The 22317-nt window shown below is 43.2% G+C and overlaps 1 protein-coding gene across 1 annotated transcript in view; it reads right to left on the minus strand.

Moving 5' to 3' along the window:
* LOC124798953 overlaps nt 1-22317 on the minus strand; it is a 356047-nt gene that overhangs the window by 69745 nt on the left and 263985 nt on the right. Inside the window, exons 15-16 of the mRNA XM_047262487.1 lie at nt 8330-8467; nt 7542-7686 (exon numbers count right to left, since the gene is read on the minus strand). Of these exons, the coding sequence (XP_047118443.1) occupies nt 7542-7686; nt 8330-8467 (283 nt within the window). The remainder of the gene's footprint in view (nt 1-7541; nt 7687-8329; nt 8468-22317) is intronic.

A 22317-nucleotide genomic window follows, 5' to 3' on the forward strand; every position in this document is an offset into this window, starting at 1 on the left:
ACTGCGAGAGGGCTGTACAAGCAATGATCACACGCACGGCACAGCGGACACACCAGGAACCGCGGTGTTGGCCGTCGAATGGCGCTAGCTGCGCAGCATTTGTGCACCGCTGCCGTCAGTGTCAGCCAGTTTGCCGTGGCATACGGAGCTCCATCGCAGTCTTTAACACTGGTAGCATGCCGCGACAGCGTGGACGTGAACCGTATGTGCAGTTGACGGACTTTGAGCGAGGGCGTATAGTGGGCATGCGGGAGGCCGGGTGGACGTACCGCCGAATTGCTCAACACGTGGGGCGTGAGGTCTCCACAGTACATCGATGTTGTCGCCAGTGGTCGGCGGAAGGTGCACGTGCCCGTCGACCTGGGACCGGACCGCAGCGACGCACGGATGCACGCCAAGACCGTAGGATCCTACGCAGTGCCGTAGGGGACCGCACCGCCACTTCCCAGCAAATTAGGGACACTGTTGCTCCTGGGGTATCGGCGAGGACCATTCGCAACCGTCTCCATGAAGCTGGGCTACGGTCCCGCACACCGTTAGGCCGTCTTCCGCTCACGCCCCAACATCGTGCAGCCCGCCTCCAGTGGTGTCGCGACAGGCGTGAATGGAGGGACGAATGGAGACGTGTCGTCTTCAGCGATGAGAGTCGCTTCTGTCTTGGTGCCAATGATGGTCGTATGCGTGTTTGGCGCCGTGCAGGTGAGCGCCACAATCAGGACTGCATACGACCGAGGCACACAGGGCCAACACCCGGCATCATGGTGTGGGGAGCGATCTCCTACACTGGCCGTACACCACTGGTGATCGTCGAGGGGACACTGAATAGTGCACGGTACATCCAAACCGTCATCGAACCCATCGTTCTACCATTCCTAGACCGGCAAGGGAACATGCTGTTCCAACAGGACAATGCACGTCCGCATGTATCCCGTGCCACCCAACGTGCTCTAGAAGGTGTAAGTCAACTACCCTGGCCAGCAAGATCTCCGGATCTGTCCCCCATTGAGCATGTTTGGGACTGGATGAAGCATCGTCTCACGCGGTCTGCACGTCCAGCACGAACGCTGGTCCAACTGAGGTGCCAGGTGGAAATGGCATGGCAAGCCGTTCCACAGGACTACATCCAGCATCTCTACGATCGTCTCCATGGGAGAATAGCAGCCTGCATTGCTGCGAAAGGTGGATATACACTGTACTAGTGCCGACATTGTGCATGCTCTGTTGCCTGTGTCTATGTGCCTGTGGTTCTGTCAGTGTGATCATGTGATGTATCTGACCCCAGCAATGTGTCAATAAAGTTTCCCCTTCCTGGGACAATGAATTCACGGTGTTCTTATTTCAATTTCCAGGAGTGTATTTACAAACGATTACTAGTTACCAATAACTGAGATTAAAATATGTCAGAGTGATATTTTGACAGTAATAGTAATTACGCCGCAACTCTGTGGGAACTGAATTACAAAATGAACATGTCGAAGTTAGAATGCATCGCAAACTGAGAGGAATATTCCCGAGGCCCACTGCTGTTTTAGCAAAACCCCTATCAAAGCACTCCTGATCTTGTTCGTAATTTGCGCCACAGATATAAAAGTACGATAGCTAGGAGTCTGTCGCTGGCTGCGCACAGACAATTTGACAAAAGTAGGCTACAAGATTTTACGGATCAAGAAACAATTAGTGTCATACATATTTGCAGAATGATAACGCAAACGGGACTGGGGTAGTATTGTATGGTTGGTCCATGGGTCTCTTTACTAGCATCAGACTTATATAAATCCCTCCACAGGGACGATACATGTTTTGTGACGGGTATGGCCTATGTGTTGCGTATTTATGTGGAATTGATAATACGACATTCGAGTGTAACTATAGACAGGTAGGCACGCCTGAACATACTTTGTGTGAACGTGATCAATATACTGAATTTAGGTAAACAGTGGACATGAGATCTGATGGTATATAGGGCAAAGTCTATAAAGTAGAAAAGTAGCAACTACAATACACTCTGCTGAATAATATATCTCTAGGTTGAACAAGACCAAGAAAGTGAATTCAGTAGCAGTGAACACAGTTCCACCACTCTTATGCTGTAGGGCCACTGATGTTATGCCAGGAATACTTACCAAGTGACACGGTAATCATCTCAGAACACGAGAAAAAATACTTTGTTCCAGAAAGACATCCCGTGGCCTTAATAATGTAACGTTTGTCAGAACTGGTCAGATTGTAGTAAAGTAGGTTATAATCATAACGAGTTGTTGTGTTAGATTTTCTTGAACGGCTGAGTACAGATTATTAATACCAGCGTACACCTATTGTTCCAGAAATACAGGTTATAATTCCTTTATAAAATGGCACACGTAATTAAACTCACGGGAGCCTGAAGTAAAGTTTCAAGAAGTAAGACGATGTGGTCTTAGGATGGATTATTGTAGCCACAGAAAACTTGTTCAACACCGAAAAATGATTTATAAGCGCATGAGTTAATCTTTTAGGCAACAAAACTGCAGGTTTAGTTTGTATGCAGCAAAAAATGAATAAAGAGTAATATTACTAGTAATATTAACTGAATTTTCCATCGGTTCGTGACAGAACATGATAATGGTGTTACTTATTTGATCACGAACCTGCTTTAAGCTTCTTGAGTCATCGCTGAGTGACCATTAAATGTCGCAGTCACATATTGTTCTTGCTGTTGTTGTTGTGGTCTTCAGTCCGAAGACTAGTCTGATGCAGTTCTCCACACTACTCCATCCTGTGCAAGCCTCGTCATCTCCGAGTAACTAATGCAACCTACATTCCTTTGAATCTGCTTACTGTATTCGTCTCTTGGTCTCCCTCTACGATTTTACTCCACACGCTTCTCTCTAGTACTAAACTGGTGATCCCTTGATGCCTGAGACTCTGTCCTTCCAACCGATCCCATCTTTTGGGTCAGGCTGTACCGCAAATATCCCTTCTTCCCAATTCTGTTCAGTACCTCCTCATTAGTTACGTGATCTACCCATCTAGTCTTCAGCATCCTCGTTCATGTTTCGCTTCTATATATAGCTGCACTCCATACAAATACTTTCAGAACGAGCTTTCTGACACTTACGTCTATACTCGACGATAGCAAATTTCTCTCCCTCAGAAACATTTTTCTTGTCATACCTAGTCTGCATTTTATAGCTTCCCTACTTCGCCAATCATCAGTTATTTTGCTTCCCAGATAGCAAAACACATTTACACTTTTAAGTGCCTCATTTCCTAATCTAATTTCTTCAGCAACATCTGATTTAATTTTACTACATTCCATTATCCTCGTTTTGCTTTTGTTGATGTTAATTTTGCATCATCCTTTCAAGTAACTGTCCATTCCATTCAACTGCTCTTCCAAGTCCTTTGCTGTCTCTGCCAAAACTGCAATGTCTTCAGCACACCTCAAAGTTTATATTTATTCTCCCTGGACTTTTATCGCTACTCCAAAATTTTCTTTTGTTTCCTTTACTGCTTCTCAGTATACATATCGAATTAAATCGGGAATAGACTACAACCCTGTCTCACTCCCTTCACAACCACTATTTCCCTTTCGTACAACTTACAGATAATATTACGTGTGACATACGTAGAATATCTATGGAGTGGGCATAGCGAACTGCACACTGTACTGCTCATGTCGAAAATAAAAAAAAAATTGGAAGAGTTACATGACTCTGACAACGTTACTTTCAATTACATTTACATTTTGCCCAAAAACATAAACTGTACTTTTAGACCTACTTCTCCGGTTTCCTAGCACTTACTTGTTAATAACAGCGAAACTGTTGAATTGTAGCTGCTGTAGATGCAAATCTAAATTCGTCAAAGAAGAGAAAGTAACATACATAGGTATGAAGCACAAACGTCTAATTATACTGTATGGTCATAAATTTACTAGACAAGTGCTACACAATTTCTCATACCCTGCTGCCAGCCAATTCATTGAAATAACTTCTTGTATCGACACCATTTCAAGACTTATATCACTGATTAAGATTCATATATGACTGAGTCATTACCTTTGGGTTATATACATCTCCAAATCATTGCATTAATTTTAGTTACAAGAGAGCTAATAGCAGGACAGACTGGGGCTTATTGTTACAGTTTTTGCAGTAATGTTTGTACAGGAAAGTTTTATAGCTTTGTAACTGTGATGTACCTTATAATGTAGCACTATTATAATATACTTATTAAGTATTCTGAATTATATTCAGCTATTTGGTATTTCACTGACTTCTTATTATTTACAGTCATGCATGTTATTATAATAGATGGGATAAGTTGTTATACACCGTGTGGCATATGGAGCACTGACAAAATATGTTATAGTTTTGCATTCTTTATGGGAACTCTATCATCTAAAAAATCTTCTGTTTTATTATCAGAACTGCACTTCTTCCAAATGTTATGTTAATGAAAATTTGTAGAATATACGTGAACATTGACCCAGATTTTTTGGTTTGCACGGATTTGTAACAGTGCTCAGCCCTCTAAGTACAGAAATAGCTATCGTCTCCATCACCTGTACTCTGTCATCGCAAATCTTTGGTGTGCTTCTATGTCTTTGTAATAGTTTTCTCCCTTGCATTTTCATAGTAGCAAGCTTATATTTGCTTAATCATGTAAATTTCACTTTACTGACTTCTCAATCAAAACAGCACACAGTTTCCTTTCAATCTGTGAAACTTAATTTAATAGAAGCGTCAAAGAAAGTAAAGAGGAAATAGTATCTAGCCATTTTTAATATGGTCTTATGTTTATTGGTATGAAGTATTTGCAGTAGAGTCATCCTCCTGCTTTTCTTCACAGTCTACATAGTATAGGTGATTTTCAGTGAAAAATGTTCTGCAGAGGTTGAATCTGGCTTTCCTAGTCTCCAGATTCTCTCATGTAGGCCCTACAGGTCTGCCTGATCGGCTATCACATAAATTTCACACAGCGCTAGCACGTCAGTTTATACATACGACTCAGTGTCAAATATTTCATTTCTTCTTTAATATTGAATAATAATTTACATATGCTGTTGTTAAATTAATTTTCAGCTATGCAAATATTCTATTATAGTTTACATTCAACTTTAATTTTTCAGCAGTTATTCAGTGTAACAATATAAACATACAAATTTCTGTGTTAATTCAATGAAATGTTACGATTTCTGCGTGAAGTAATAATAAATGCACTCCACAACTTTTCAATTAATGCATCCTGTACATCTGTGTGAGTAACATCTGACTAAGTTTCAACTTGTCTTATCTGTAACTCCTAGATTCATTTGTCATCCAGGAATGGCCTAACATGCCAAAATACTTTGCAGAATATGAGCGAAGCGTTTTATATTTAATAATATTACCATTACCAAATGGTTACATGCATAAAAATCACCAAAAGGTACCCTGTGGTAAGAACGCCGACCTAGTAGCTGTTAAAAGAGATTTTCATCTACCCCCGAGTAAATCTACGAACAGCGATCAATCTGACGGTGATTTACTTCATAAACCATACAAAATTTCCAGTGAGCTAAAGGGACTGGTCTGTACCTATCGTGTGAAATGACACATGAGTGTCAATATTAAACGATTGACTTCAGCTCTCTGCATCATGACGCACACCCTCCTTGCGAAAAGGCCTTATGTACTGGTACATGTGTACGTAACCAATGTGGACCCCAATTGATGATGATTACAGTGATAAGGAAAACTGATAATTAACAATATGTCTTAGATTTATCAATGTTGTTGTTGTGATCTTCAGTTCAAAGACTGGTTTGGTGCTGTTTCTCACGCTACACTAAACTGTCTAAGCCTCTTTATCTGTGCATAAATACTGGAACCAAAGTCCATTTGAACATGATTATTAAATTCAGACCTATGTCTCTCTTTACGACTTGAACCCCCCTCTCCCTTCTGCCACACACTGACACACTTCCTTAGATTACCACATTATTCCTTGATACCCCAGGGTGTACCCCATCAACAGAAACCTTTTTTGGTCAGATTGTGCTATAAATATATTGTCTGCCCAGATAACCTTACCATTAGTGATACGGTCTAGCTGTGTAACCTCCAGGGCACTTCCGTAACGCTATCTTTGGAAATATTATATTCTCTTCTACTTTCAACTGTTATCGTCCACATGCCACTTTCGGTGCAAAGCTACACCCCATAAAAACACCTGCACGGAAGATTTCTTTACATTCAGATTTATATCCTATGCTAATGTTTTCCTTAATTGCTTTTTTCCCATTGCCAGTCTGCCTTTCATATCTTTCCTACTTCGGTCGTCGCTGGTTGCTTTGCTCCTCAAGTAACAAAACTGATCTACTTCTTTTAGTGACTCAGTTCCTAATGTAATTCTACCATCACCGCCTGATTTACTTCGATTGCATTCAGTAAGCGTTGCTTTGCTTTTGTTGATATTCATTTAGTACTCCGTTTTGAAGGCACAGTCCACTATTTTCAACTCTTCTTCCTAGTTCCTTGCCGTGTCTGATAGAATCACAATGACAGTGGCAAACGTCGAAGCCTGAACTTTAATTACTTTTCTAATTTATGGCTGGTTTCCTCTACTGCTTACTCAATGTACAGAATGATTAACACTGGGGTGAGGCTGTAGCCCCACCTCACTCCTTTCTAAAACACTGCTTCCGTTTCACGCCCACTGACTCTTGTAACTGCAATCTGGTTTCCGTACACGTGGCACGTAATTTTTCCTCCCTGTATTTTACCCCAGTTACTTCCACACTTTGAAAGAGTGTATTCCAGAGCTCTCTCTAATTACACAAATTCTATAAACATAGAATTGCTTTTCGTCAATCTGCCTTCTAAGATAAGTCGTAGTGACAATATAGCCTTATGGGTTCCTACATTCTCCGGGACCAAAGATGATACTCCCGAAGTCGGTTTCTACCAGTTGTTCCTTTCTTCCGAAAGTAATTTGTCTCAGAAATTTACAACCATGGTTACTGAATTATTAACACTTACCCTCTATGAAATAAGAAATATTACAGTCTTCGTGAATTCTGAGTGTGCTTCGCATATCTATTACACCTTCCTTACAAAGTGCTACAGTTTTGTAGTGTCTGGCTCTGACAGAGGTCTAAATAACTCTAAGAGATACTCGTGTAAACTAGGGGACTTTTCCCCCTTAGGTTTTTCAGCGCTCCGACAAATTCGTCACTTAGTTTCATATCTCCAATCTCGTCTTCATTTACTTCATTTTGACTTTCTACAACATTGTCTTCAAGTTTTTTCCCTGATATAGATCCTGTTCGTATTCTCCCAACCTTTTAGCCTTACCGTCTTTGATTGACACTGGCTTGCCAGTAAATATGTCTGCGATCCATACGAATTTTTGTGAATGAAGACCTCTGCATACCTTGAAAGTTCTCTGTTTATTACGTTTCCGTTAATGTGATCACCAGTTCTATAATTAAAATCAATGTATCGTAAGTGTGAGAGCTGTTATGTACACATTACTAGTGGACGAGGCACTACGCTTTGTTCCGTGCTGTGGCTCACCTGAGCAGCACCGCGTTCGTCTTCCAGGGCAGCGAGTACTGCTTGGTCCTGTCCCTCGGGCAGAACGTGTGCAATGCCTCCCCAACGCCTCCGTCCTTGGTGGGGTCGTACAAGTGCACGCTTACGTTCCACGCCGCGCACGGCCCTGTCGGCAGACAAAAGTGCTCAAGTGAACCTACCGATACCCGATGTCGGCCTTTTCACGAACAGTAATGATGATGTGTTGAGAGACGGCATAAGTACTCAAGCAATAAGAGAAAATGACATTGTCAATGCTTTCACGCCTAAATTAGTGTTGGGAAATAGGGCGAGGTAACAGATTGACTGTAACATATCCAGAAGTCTAGGTTAGAATAGTAGGTGACAGCTTGGTTGTGAGATGGCGAAGCAAACGAGTGTGAATTCAAAGTCTCAGATGTGGTGACATATTGATCTGCAGCACAGTACAAGGTCTAGATGAGTTTGAAAGGTTACAATCTAATTCTGAGTTGGCGTAGCGATGCTGATCACTTGAATTAATCCGACACAGCTAGGAGCGTTAGGAGGGTATCAGAAATGTCACCACGAGAAGAGCAAAACAAAAAGAGGAGCTCAAAATAGCATAAAAAGTAGTAGACACCATGAGTTATGTTTCATGGCACGTAATTTCAGGTTCACAAATACTGATTAGCCATTAACAACATATATGCTTTTCTAGGTATTTACAGCTTAGCATGAATCGCAACTAACACTATAGAAGTTAAGGCAATGAGTAACTGATAAGAAAATTAGAACGGGGTGAGACTCACGGCTCTGATCTGTGGCCATCTCGATGAGGAGCTGGCGTTCCACCTTTGAGTCCAGCATCCACGTGCACTCCAGGTGGTAGTAGAAGTTAAGGCGGAGACCTGCTCCCGGAGACGACACATTGCGCGAGTGTATCTCACCTGTCGAAAATAACAGCACTGCTTCAATCACATACATTTATCTTAACAGGCTGTAACATAAACGTAGGAACACTATGAACTGGTCAGGTCCAAGTGACACTACCGCACAAAAAGTCTTTCCTTTCAGCTGTATTCTTATCTCAGTTGAAAATGAATCTGAATATTACATCATATGACCCAATCTTCAGACACCACATTCCAACCCCCACGACACTCCGTGATCAGGCCCGGAGGACCACGCGACCCGACTGGCCGCCATATCATCTTTTGCCACATTGCATTCCGCTGTAGTAGCGGATCTTCTAGCCAATGTCGGCTCTCCAGACACCGAAGCCGCTAATTATTATTCACACAGCTTTTCAGCTGCAATTAAGAGGCAGAGTGAAGTGCGTTCGTATTGTTTCACCAAGGAGAATTACCTGACGATGCTATTAAAAGATCCCATGTCTTCTGCAAGGCGGTCTGATCCGCTGAGCTATGAGCTACGGATGCGTATGGCAACACGTTTACAAGAATATTAAACGATGAGTCCAGTAAACTGGAGTCAGCCAAACCGCTGTCTATCTTGACAAGCGAAGGCTAAGACCAACACCGTGCTGCTAAACTTCAAACTTTTACAGGTATGTCCGCAAATCGGGTGCTAATCCTCCAAGGGTGTGTGTTTGGTGGGGCGAGGGGGAGGCTGGTCATGAACCACCCCTACATCGTTTTGGTTGAAGCATGTATGTGTTTACAGGTGTCAATTTCCAAATTTCGCAACTGCCTTACGAGGAATAAAGAAGCATGGAGAGTAAATTGCTTCGAAAATGGCAAGAATACGAGGAATCCTAGAAATTGCGAGCTACTTGTAACACGCGATAATCTTCAGTTGCTTGTGTGAGTTGCGCCCACCTAGGTTCGATTTCGACATGACCGGTAACATTCAAGCCAGTAAAAAAGGGGCACATTCAAAAGATGACAGTATCTGCTCTCAACAAGTCAGACACAGTTCGTGAGAACAGGCAAACTATTGGGAGAAAAGCAATAGAAGACACAAGTGTTAGACATTCCGCTAAAGAATATAAAAGGACTTCCGAAACGTCATTAGAAACTACTTTGAAGAAACAGCGTTCCCATTATTGCATCACTGCACGTTCACATAGCCGTAGTGTGATGACCCGTGTTCATAATCTTGAAGTCTAGACAATACTTGTGAAAAAATTGTTGAGTGCACTGTTAGATTTTATATTGAGTAAATTATGACAGGGATCTCGCTGTGAGAGTGTTTTAGTATTACAAAGGTAAATAAATATCCGGCCGAACAGGCCCTGAGAGGCCCAATGGCACTGACCGACCACTGTGTCATTCTCCGCCGATGGGCGTCACTGGTGGTCTATATGGAAGGGCATGAGGTTAGCACACCGCTCTCCCGACAGTTGTCAGTTTGAGTGACCGGAGCCGCTACGTCTCAGTCAAGTAGTTCCTCAATTGGTCTCACAAGAGCTGAGAGCACCCAGGGTGCCAACAGCGCTTCGCAGATCCAGACCGTCACCCATCTAAGCGTTAACCAAGCCCGACAGTGCTTCCCTTCTATGATCCGACGGGAATCGTTGCGGCAAAGTCGTTGGCATTACAGCTCTTACGTTATTTGAATAAAACTTACAAATCCCAAGTTTTCGGAATGATGTCTTTTAGATGTTCTATTATTTTCATTACTATTCCTTGGACGTTATGATAAAACTATGCGCTAAGAGTTCAGGTAAAACAACTATTAGGTTTGTTGCTTTAAACGATTTATTACATTTTATTATTATTATTATTATTATTATTACTATTAATAAAATCATTGTTCTCTCTCGTACGCTACAGGTAATCTTATCAGAAATTTATATTTGGGGAGGAGGAGGATGACGGGGCCGGGGAGGGGGGGGGGGAGGAGGGGAGAAGAGACCCAAAGATTCGGGACTGACCCGTCAAGAACCGAAGCCTGGACCCGCTACTGCGGCACATGGTGCTTGAGGATGAGGCTGTACTGCCACGAAATCTTGTTGTGTACGGAACAACGTAATTAAGTATAAAGCTGAAAGGGATGTGTGGATACGGTAATGAAAATCTTGCATCATTCTCATAAAAATATATTTTACTATTGTTGCAGTACCTGAATTCACAAAGCAAAAGCTTCATAGTCCTGTAAGTGCCTGATGCGTTATACACTAAAGAGCCAAAGAACTATTCACATGCGTAATATCGTGTAGGGCCCTCGCTAGCACGCAGAAGAGTCGCAAGTCGTCGTGGCATGAACTCTAATAACGCCTGCAGTAATGCTGAAGGGAACTGTCACCATGAATCCTGCATGGCTGTCCCTAAATCCGTAAGAGCAAGACGGGGTGGAGACCTTTTCTGAACAGCATGTTGCAAGGCATCCCAGATGTGCTCAATGTTCATATCTGGGGAGTATGGTGGCCAGCGAAAGTGCTTACGCTCAGAAGAGTGTTCGTGGAGCCATTCTGCAGCGATTCTGGACGTGTAGGGTGCGACATTGTCCAGCTGGAATTGCTCAAGTCCGTCGGAATGCACATAGGATGTGAATGGATACAAGTGATCAGACAGGATCCTTAAGTACGTGTCACCTGTCAGAGTCGTATGTAAACGTACCAGGGGTCCCATATCACTCCAACTGCACACGCCCCTCACCATTTCAGAGGCTCCAGCGAGCTTGAACAGTTCTCTGCTGAAATGCAGGGTCCATGGATTTATGAGATAGTCTCCACACCCGTACACATTCATCGGTCCGATACAATTTGAAACGAGACTTGTCCGACCAGGCAACATGTTTCCAGTAATCGACAGTCCAGCGTCAGTGTTGACGTGCGCAGGCGAGACGTAAGGCTTTGTGTCGTGCAGTCATCAAGGGTACACGAGTGGACCTTAGACTCGGAAAGCCCATATCGATGATGTTTCGTTGACTGTTTCGCACGCTGATACTTGTTCATGGCCCAGTAATGAAATCTGCAACAATTTGCGGAAGGGTTGCACTTCTGTCATGTTGAACGATTCTCTTCAGTTGTCGTTGGTCCCGTTTTTGCAGGATCTTTCTCCGGCCGCATCGATGTCGGATATTTGATGTTTTACCGGATTTGTTATACTCGCAGTACACTCATGAAATGGTCGTACGGGGAAATCCCCACTTCATCGCTACCTCGGAGATGTGTACCATCTCTCATGCGCCGACTATAACACCACCTTCAGACTCACTTAAATCCTGATAAGCGGCCATTGTAACAGCAGAAACCGATCTAACAACTGCACCGGACACTTATTTTATATAGGCGTTCCCGGCCGCAGCGCCTTATTCTACCTATTTACATATCTCTGTATTTGAACAAGCATGCCCATATGAGTTTCTTTGGCGCTTCAGTGTATTTATAAATCATTATTACATTTATTCCAAGGTAATTTTTAAAATATCTTGTACTTGCTCACCAATTTTGAAAGGTGGAGTGACAAATAATAAATTTCATATGATCCACAACCTACAACTACTGAACACATCACGTTTTAAAGAACCTGACACCGAGCATTACGAGAAGATACACAGATGAGACAAACCATTACAACGGCCCAGCGCTATGTTGAATGCCGCCTGAAGAAGTTTTGGGCACGTGAGGCGGTGAGGAAAGAGTGTAAACGGATCAGAGACTAGTGGGGTAACATTCTAACTACAATACGGGCCGCAGAATGGGAAATCGACTTCAGGGGGTTGGCACTTCGCGTGCTGTTCTAGTCAGCCTTTCTGGAAAATGGTTGATGGACGGTAAAATCAAAAGCTGCGAACAAGGTGCTGGACGTTCATGCTTCATAACAGAATGTATAAATGGCAGGCTTCACCGCTGTGTAAAGCAGGATCTGCGGCACTCTGTGGCGAACCTGCCGACAGAGTACGATGCTGGATCAGGTTTAAGTGTTTTGACGCTCACCGCTCAAATGACTCCTACGCGTTCCCATTTTGACACCGTCAGTTAAGATGTACAGGTGGTACAGATGGATACAGTTTCGTCGTGTGTGGACCGTGAATCAAAGGTAATGTGTTGCGCGTTCAATGCTCGATGGTCGTGTCCGCTTACGCCGTCATCCAGGTAAACGGCTGCGTATAACAACATGCACCGTGCTGTGGTTACAGACCGGTGGATGCAGTGTTAGACTTATGGATACATTCACATAGGCTCCCAAATTTTCCCTTGAAGTAATCCAAGGCAACTTGGGATCTGTACACGCTTGAATATTATTGCGGAGCTACTGCATTCCTTCGTACTTGACATGTTCCTCGATGGTGATGGTATCTTCCAGCTGTCTGTGTCACAGGACAATAACCGTGTTACAGTGGTCTGTAGAGTATGATCTGACGCTCTCATAAAAATGCACTCCATTCGTCACACGTCACTTTCAGGGTTTCTCGCGTCTGGGAAGAGTGTAAAGCTTTTTTTCATGATAATGGTGACGAAGTTTAACAAATTTTGTGACATAATAGTAAGTTGCGTTGCAACTCTCACTGTCGTACTGAACAGTAACATGCATTTCAAGAAAATCTTTAAACCACATCCTGAAGAAAGGCTGCAGAATGTTTCACAGAGGACGAAACATACACAAAGCGATCTCTCCCAATGTTTGTTATTTTGCTGATTATTTCGTTAACGAACTCCAGTTCTTAGCGTACTACAGCAGCTACTACATTTCTAATCAAATGTTTTCTGGTGAGTTTTAGGGCGTGCACTTTCTTACTGTTATATATAACAATATGTACTGTTTTACATGCATCATTCGTGAATAAATGTACCTATAAATAAGCCACGTGCCACGGAAGCAGGTTGGTGGGAACAGTACCAATTTCATGGGGGTATTCTTCTGGCACCAGTGATGGTAGTCGAAGGCAAAATTACAGCTGTAGATTCCGTGAACACTGTTACGGACAACGTGCTTAATGTCGTCAGCGACGGCAATGGTATTTTCCAGCAAGTTAACTGTCGAAGGTCGTTATTGTGCTCATATATCCCACACAACGGCAATGCAAATCGTAGGATTAACATCGGTAACACTTCAAAAACCATTATATTCAAACTGAAGGAGTATATGGTCGTACCCCTCTTGACAGAAGTAGATAGGTGTCGAGTATAACTTAATTTAAACGAGGTACTTTATCTCTATGAGAGGTACATAACTGTTTTCGCCCGCATCTCGTGGTCGTGCGGTAGCGTTCTCGCTTTCCACGCCCGGGTTCCCGGGTTCGATTCCCGGCGGGGTCAGGGATTTTCTCTGCCTCGTGATGGCTGGGTGTTGTGTGGTGTCCTTGGGTTAGTTAGGTTTATGTAGTTCTAAGTTTGGGGGACTGATGACCTAAGATGTTAAGTCCCATAGTGCTCAGAGCCATTTGAACCATTTTTGAACATAACTGTTTGAAGAAAAGATAATGAGCAAAATTAATAGTCTTACAAAACACTGAGGAAGAGGTAACAGAATCAGACGGTGTTTTAAACCTCGCCACAATGTTAGTTTTCATTCTGCACGTGTTCATATAATCAGCTGCCAAAATTGTAACAACGGGCAGCATTGCACACGCATATACAGGATGGAGCAAATAAACGTGGCCCGAACGAGTGGATACGATATGTGGTAGCATTAACGGAGGAAGAAGTGACTTACAGGTACTTTCAACAGCATGGTTCAAATGGCTCTGAGCACTATGGGACTTAACTTCTGAGGTCATCAGTCCCCTAGAACTGAGAACTACTTAAACCTAACTAACTTAAGAGCACCACACACATCCATGCCCGAGGCAGGATTCGAACCTGCAACCGTAGCGGTCGCGCGGTTCCTAGAACCGCTCGGCCATCCCGGCCGGCTCTCAACAGCATGGAACAACTGTCCATACAGACGGCCAAGCCATGGAGCACATTTACCCAATCTTCAAGCCTGACAGAGATATTAGCAGCTCGGCCTTAGTTGGCCATTCACGACACGTGATGTACCAGAGTGCGATTACTTTGTGTGGGGAGCCCTCAAATCTGAGGTGTGTCGCAACAATCCTCAACGTCTTCAAGAACTGCAGTAGTCCAGCTTCGATCCGTCTTTAGCTTCGGGGTGACGAGGGCTCAAAAGTTCCAAGAAACGAGTAGTACTGCATTTTGTACCTGTTCTAAGGGCCACTTTTATTTACCCCACTCTGTAGAACACCTTCTTTATCTACGAAGTTATAGCACGTTACTCTCCTCATTATAATATATAACTGAAATTCACGGTCTGTTTTCTTACATAAGTTGGAATTACATATCGTATTTCCCGTGTGTATCGTGTACAGCTGCAGTGTTTTACTCGTTGAACCTCAAAGTCGAAGGTCAATAACATATTAAGGCAAAAAGAGCCCATAATGTATCTTAACATCATGCATTGAGTCTCAGTATGATATAAAACAGTCGACTTAGGCCGCTGATGGAGATGGGATAGAAGGAAGAGGGCGAAGTTTGACAATTACACATACGCAAATTCTTTCGGATAGCAACCCATCGGATGGGCAGCTCACCGTTAACAGTGTCGCCAGCTCTCACTACGTGAGAGGATTCTGTCAGAACGTAGAACATAGGCGCAAATTCTGGTGACCACGGTTTTTGTGCTCCTCTTTTCTTATCGGTTGATTTTTTTTTTTGTGTCAGAAATCGAAACGAGTATTTTTGAGTCTAGAGCCACCAAACTATCGTTAACAGTGATTTTAAGTAAGTTACTAATTTTATGATTTAAATGAAGTTTATGAACTATGAAAGTTCATGCTTTCAGTCATCACAATGTCTGGCGAGATAGTTTTACTGCGAAATCACTGAAACGTAAGAGTAACCTATTTCCAAAACACTCTCTCATTTTAACACGCCAACATTAGTATTCCACCAACCATCATTTCAAAACTGGTACAGATCTGGTGCAGTAATAATCGTAAGAATATGATGCCTATAAATTGTTCTCAATTCTTGCGACACTTTTTCGTTTCTTAACTGTGCAATTTTGACTCGGATTCGTAACTGCGTAATAGAAAATGGTACCAACTGTCTTATTTTCCACATGCGTTTTTGTTTGGAACAAGACAATTATTCTTCAACTTACTATTCAATAAGGTCCATAACAATATCACCTTCCTCCGTAGTTGAGGTCCCTAACAGTCGACTTCGAGATCGGTGGTTAGAATCTTGTCGGAGCAAGGAATTATCACCGCCTGTATTTGACCGACAAGGGGAAGCGAGCTGGTAGTGCAAAGTTCCTGATCGTCAGACTTTGCATCATGATATAGATTAAATTCTGCGGTTCTCATTAAATGAACGTATAAAACATTAGTGAAGGTAATTCATCCGTCAGACGGGGACATTGAACCTAGCGGCAATCCTCGGTGCCATCCGAGCGGAGCTCGTTGTGTGCCTGTACCAGGCTTTATCCCCTTAAATCACTGACGATGTTTGCAGGTGATGACAATACACAAAGTTACGAGAGTTATGTGACAGGCAATTTGATGGCATCGTATCCTACGGGGGCGTGCTGAAAAATAATGCCTCCCAATTTTTTGTGCGTGTACACATTTGTTTCTCAACATAGTCACCCTGGCGGCAAACACATTTTTTCCGATCGAGGGACCAGATTATGCATACCTTCATTTTACAATATTCGATTTCGTTGAGGGATGCACAACAGAGTGTTCGATTGCAGCAGATGACGCAGAGCTCGTGTGTGGCCTGACAGTGTCATGCTGTAATAGAGGGTTCTCTTTGCGTGGACGAACTCTCAGAATTCGAAACTCGTGTACAGTGCGCTGTTTCACCCGCACCAGCATAGTTATGTTACACACCACCATGTTACGTGCTACAGTTCGGAGTCCTCTTGTGGAAGAGAGCTGCAAATATGTAGACATGAAGAATGTTAAAAACGTTTGTTTCATTTAGAAAACTTTGTATAGGAGAGGTGAATGAACAGTAATGGCTCCACCCTTGTAAATTCGGTTTGGATGGGAATATTTTAGTAAATCAAACGCAGAAATAACCTTTAGAATGTGATCTTTAATTACCAATATTCACTTTTCCTCATAATCACCAGCTGATTGGTTACATTTCTACCAACGATGAATAGGTTTTCTGAAGCCGTCACGGAGGAAGTCGACACTCTGTTTCCGCAACCACTGTCTCACATTTCTCTCAATATCTTCTCCAGAAGCATAATGATGTCCCTGCAGATCGTCTGTCACTATGGGGAGCAATGGAAGTCAGGCGGTGCTAAATCTGGACTGTATGGAAGATACTGTACGGTGGTCTGTGCGCTTTCATTTCAGGAGTCAGCTTCCGAGGTACCCATCGTGCACAGATCTTTCGATAGCCAAGCAAAGCAATAATGTGACCCGCACGTTATTGTGAAATGCCGATTGTGCTTGCAATTTCCCTCTGATTATAAGACGATCGTTCTGAATCAATATGTCAACATTTTGCTTGTGAAACTCGGTGGTTGTTGTCACAGGACGTCCAACTCTTTGTTTGTCACGCAGGTTAGATGTTACCACCTCAACTTCTTCAAACTTACTCGCCCAACGACGCACAGTACTCACATCAACACAATCATCATAAATTGCTTTTAATCTACGATGAATCTTCTTTGTCGTGACATCTTCTGCTGTCAAGAATTCAATGACTGCACGTTGCTTAAATCGCATCGACCGACTGTGTGCGCATGGTTCCATACCTTACATTGTAACAACACAACCGTTCATTGCTAAGGCATCCCGACAACTGAAGCTATAGAGAAGAGGCTACGGAACAAGCCAGTACCTGCCGTATACCAATGCTACCAGCTGTTGAAGACTTACGAATGTGGAGGCATTACTTTCCAGTCAACCCTCGTACATTGTATATTTGGTACATTCTTTGTAGATTGTTGCAAAAATCAACGGGATGATTTTTCCTGTGGGTGAGGTGTCATCACTGAAGTGGTGTCATGCATGCGTGTTAATAAGATTTTACCGAACATCCGATGGTGAAAACCAGATTCTATTGGAACAAGTTACTGTAAAATAAAATGAAACACCAAGCGATCTTGCCTGAACTTTCAACAACCGGATGGGACTACAGAGTTTTTATTTTCGAAAGACCAATCTAACTTTACGAGGATATATCTCTTACATATATATATATATATATATATATATATATATATATATATATATATATATATATTGTGTGAATTCATATGCATATTCATATAAAAGAAATATCCTCGTAATCAGTCCTTTTCACAGTTGGGATTAGGATCTGAGTTTTCATTTCTCTTTCACGAAATTGGTGAATGTGCTGAACACCGATATCACAACAAACCTCTGGTGTAGATAGGCAAACTTGTCCCAATCATTAGCGAGACTGTCTGGAGTTACCGCTGGCACTGGTGTTATTGTGCAGCATCACAATTCTCTTAATGATATTGGAAAGTGAATTAAATAGATGAAGTGTTTTGGAAAGTACCACTAGAAAAAGCTGATCAGAGAAAAACTGTATCTGTCACACCGCATTAGTTAGCCGCTTTATTGAATTCCTTTCCATAGCAGGAACATGCCTCTGTAATGACCACGCTCAGTCTATAACTGAATTGGATAGTTTCTCCAGCATCAAAAGATAGTTAATGGCATTTTTAATGATGCAACTATCTATCCGCGGTATGCACTAACTACCTCAAACCTTCTTCATTTACCACTGTACTTAGATGGTGTAGTCTACTTACATTAATCTCCCTTCAGAACTTACTATGCTAGAAAATATCACTTTTGTGCACCCATAGATACATTTTGTGTATGTCACTATCACTATTATACCTATCATTATTAGTGGCGACAAAAGCAGCAGTAGTAGAAGCAATGTGAATATTGACTATATCAGTTCTTAATAAATACTTATTTGTCACACTTTCTCTAAGGAAATTCAAATATATTTTGTTTCTATTAACACTATTTTATAACCATTCCTCAGATTCAAATTAGTACTACTTTTTAGGTTACTATGACCGACGAAAAAAATTTTTAGGTGTAAAACCCTGGTCTAATATATGAGATGGCCTGAAGAGCATAATCCGATGAAATTCAATGAATAAATAAATAAAATGAAGAAATATACCGTGAGACCAGACCATCACGGAGGCCAAAGAAGCAATACCTGGAGCCGTAAGCCTGAACCATCAGAAAAAATCGAACTAACTTAGAAGGCTTGTATAATACACACCTAACTGCGTAAGCAACTTGACGAGTGTGTGTCAGGCGCAAACCGCTGCCTATATTTTGAGGATAACTCGACGGTGGTAACCTGTAGCCATCAGGAAAAGTTAAACTACGACTACAGACCAAAGCAAACCAATTTTTTATGATTGTTTTGGTCGTTGTGTTGACCGCCAATACGTCTGCAATATCACTGACACACTGTCTGAAAAAAAGGTGGAGTACCCTGAGCTCATTGGACGGATGCGAACTTCGTAAACGTACATGCTATCGGCTGGTACATATATGATTAGAGTTGCAATTTTCTGTGACAGGTAGAACGGCAACCAGAGTGCTTTACTGTTATCCGTATTTGGAGTTGTTACCAATCGTGGTCGGGTACAAAATGGTGGTGAATGCCAGACCTTGAGTGATTTACCGTGAAAGACGCCGAGGTGTCACTTACTCGAGTGAGACAGTATTATAAGCACCTGACAGAGTTTGAAAGGAGCCTTATTGCGGGTCCATTTAGCTGCCTGGTCTAATCGTGCAACGTCCAGACATGTTGGGCATTCGAATCTGACAGTGGCTACGTAGGAACATCAGGGCAGGAATACTCGAGGGCTTATTGAGTGCCTAGCAAATCTTAACACCTTTCACATCTGGACTTCCTCCAACGTTCTCTATTATCCTGCACCATTGACCGAAGTCTCTCAGCAGCCGCAGTACGGAATTCCCGTCCCATGGGTACGCTGTCGTTGACACAACACAAACGTCTCAATCTGAAGAGACGCCATTACCGGGAACCATGTATGGTTGATGAATAGTGTTACACTGTGTTCAGATACGAATCTCAGTTCTGCAGTATTTCGGAAGCCGATCGTCAGCAAGTAAGGCTGCGGTTCGGGGAAAGGACCCAGTCTTCCTGTCTTTTGGGGAGGCACAGAGGTTTTACTCCTGATTTCATGGTGTGGGGAATCAACGTACATGACTTCTGATCACAGTTGGTAGTGACCGAGGGAACTTGGGTCTCTTAAAGTTATATCAAGACAACAAAATTCCTCATGCATTGAACCTTCCTGGCAGATTAAATCTGTGTGCCGGACCGAGACTCGAACTCGGGACCTTTGCCTTTCGCAGGCAAGTGCTCTACCAACTGAGCTACCCAAGCGCGACTGACGACCAGTCTTCACAATTTTACTTCCGCCAGTACCTCGTCTCGCACCTTCCAAAGTTCACAGAAGTTCTCCTTCGAAACTTGCAGGACTAGCACTACTGGAAGAAAGGATATAGCGGGGACATGGCTTAGCCACAACCTCGAGCACTTCTGTGAAGTTTTGAAGGTAGGTGACGAGGTACTGTAGGCAGTACTGGTCGTCAGTCGTGCTTGGGTAGCTCAGTTGGTAGAGCACCTGCCCGCGAAAGGCAAAGGTCCTGAGTTCGAGTCTCGGTCCGGCACACAGATTTAATCTGCCAGGAAGATTCAAGACAAGCGCGCAGTATAGTGTTGCCAATTTCAACGGCGCATTACTTGTCCATGCATTACACATGCCTCTGTGAACTGTCTGCGTGATTCTGAGGTACTCCATACCACAAAGACATCCAGATCTGTACCGATAGAAGATGTGTGGGAGCAGCTCGAACTGGTAGCTGCTCCAAACATGTGCTTGGGGGAACTCTGGCTGCTTAAAGGTACGTCACGACACCTAAATTCCTCATACCCTCTCAATCCGTGTAGTTCTGTTTTGTTTACTTCTGCCCTTCTGGATGCGTCACTCCGCCCCAGTTCTAGTATCGAGCACACGCACTGCGCACTGAGAAGTCAGGGGATAGCGATACGCACGTATACAGATTGTGGAAGTGTAACATGCATAAGTGTCAGGAAGTCGTTTCTGAAAGTATTTGTATGGAGTGTAGCCATGTATGGAGGTGAAGCATGGACGATAAATAGTTTGGACAAGAAGAGAATAGAAGCTTTCGAAATGTGGTGCTACAGAAGAATGCTGAAGATTAGATGGGTAGATCACATAACTAACGAGGAGGTATTGAGTAGAATTGGGGAGAAGAGGAGTTTGTGGCACAACTTGACTAGAAAAAGGGATCGGTTGGTAGGACATGTTCTGAGGCATCAAGGGATCACCAATTTGGTACTAGAGGGCAGCGTGGAGGGTAAAAATCGTAGAGGGAGACCAAGAGATGAATACACTAAGCAGATTCAGAAGGATGTAGGTTGCAGTAGGTACTGGGAGATGAAGAAACTTGCACAGGCTAGAGTAGCATGGAGAGCTGCATCAAACCAGTCTCAGGACTGAAGACCACGACAACTACAACAACATGCATAAGGTATAAAAGATTAATACATTGACCGAGCTGTAATTTGAACTCAGGCGATTAAAGTGAAAAGATTTTCGACATTTTTACGTCCACATGACGGGAATTAACAGACTTTGAATATGGAATGGTAGCTGGAGCTAGACGCATGGGTCCCTCCATTTTGGAAGTCGTTAGGGAATACAATATTCCGCGATCCACAGTGTCAAGTGTCTGCTGTGAATGCCAACTTCTGGGGATTACCTCTCCCCTCGGATAACTCAGTGCTCGACGGCTTTCTGTTAACGACCGAGAGCAGTGGCATTTGCGTAGACTTGTCAGTGTTGACAAACAAGCAACACTGCGTGAAATAACAGCAGAAACTAATGTGGAACGTAGACAAACATCTCCGTCAGGGCAGTGTGGCGAAATTTGGCGTTAATGTGGAACGGCAGGAGAAGACCGACGCGAGTGCCTCTGCTAACAGCACTACGACGCCTATAGCGCCTCTCCTGGGCTCACGACCTTATCAATTGGTCCTTACACTACTGGAAAACCATGACCTGGTTAGATGAGTCCCGATTTCAGTTGGTAAGAGCTCATGGTAGGGTTCGAGTGTGGCACAGACCCCACGAATCCATGGACCCAGGCTGTCAATAAACCATTGTGCCAGGTGGTTGTGGCTCAGTAACGGTAAGGACAGTGTTAACATCGAATGGACTGGGTCCTCGGGATGTTCGCCTAGTTGAAGACCATTTGCAGCCATTCATGGACGTTCCCGAACAGCAGTGGAAAATTTTTATGGATGAAAATGACCCATATCACTGGGCCACAACTGTTGGCATTTGATTTTTAAGAACATTCTGGACCATTTGAGGGAATGGTTTGGCCACCCAGGTTTCCCGACATGAGTCTCATCGAACACGAATAGGACATAACTGAGAGGTCAGTTCGTGCATAAAATCCTCCACCGACAACACTTTTGCAACTATAGAGGCAGCATGGATTGTCAACGATTTTTTGATCCCATGCCACGTCTAGTGGTTGCACTACGTCGGACGAAAGGAGGTTCTTTGACTCACCCTTTCGAATCGAATCAGTGCATTCATTTTGGCCAGATGCGGTATGAGTTCGTGCTGATAGGTTGGCCGTACAGCCAAGTTCTTTGTGTATTTGATTTGGTTTTGTAATCACTGAAATAACCTCTCCTACCCTCTCAACCATTGTAGTTCAGTTTCGTTTCCTCCTGCCCTTCTGGGTATCTCATCTTCTTGATCAGGCAGTGTAGATTGTTGGCCCTGCGTAT

This window comes from Schistocerca piceifrons, chromosome 5, assembly GCF_021461385.2.
Source record: "Schistocerca piceifrons isolate TAMUIC-IGC-003096 chromosome 5, iqSchPice1.1, whole genome shotgun sequence".
In the NCBI taxonomy this organism is placed as follows: Eukaryota; Metazoa; Arthropoda; class Insecta; order Orthoptera; family Acrididae; genus Schistocerca; species Schistocerca piceifrons.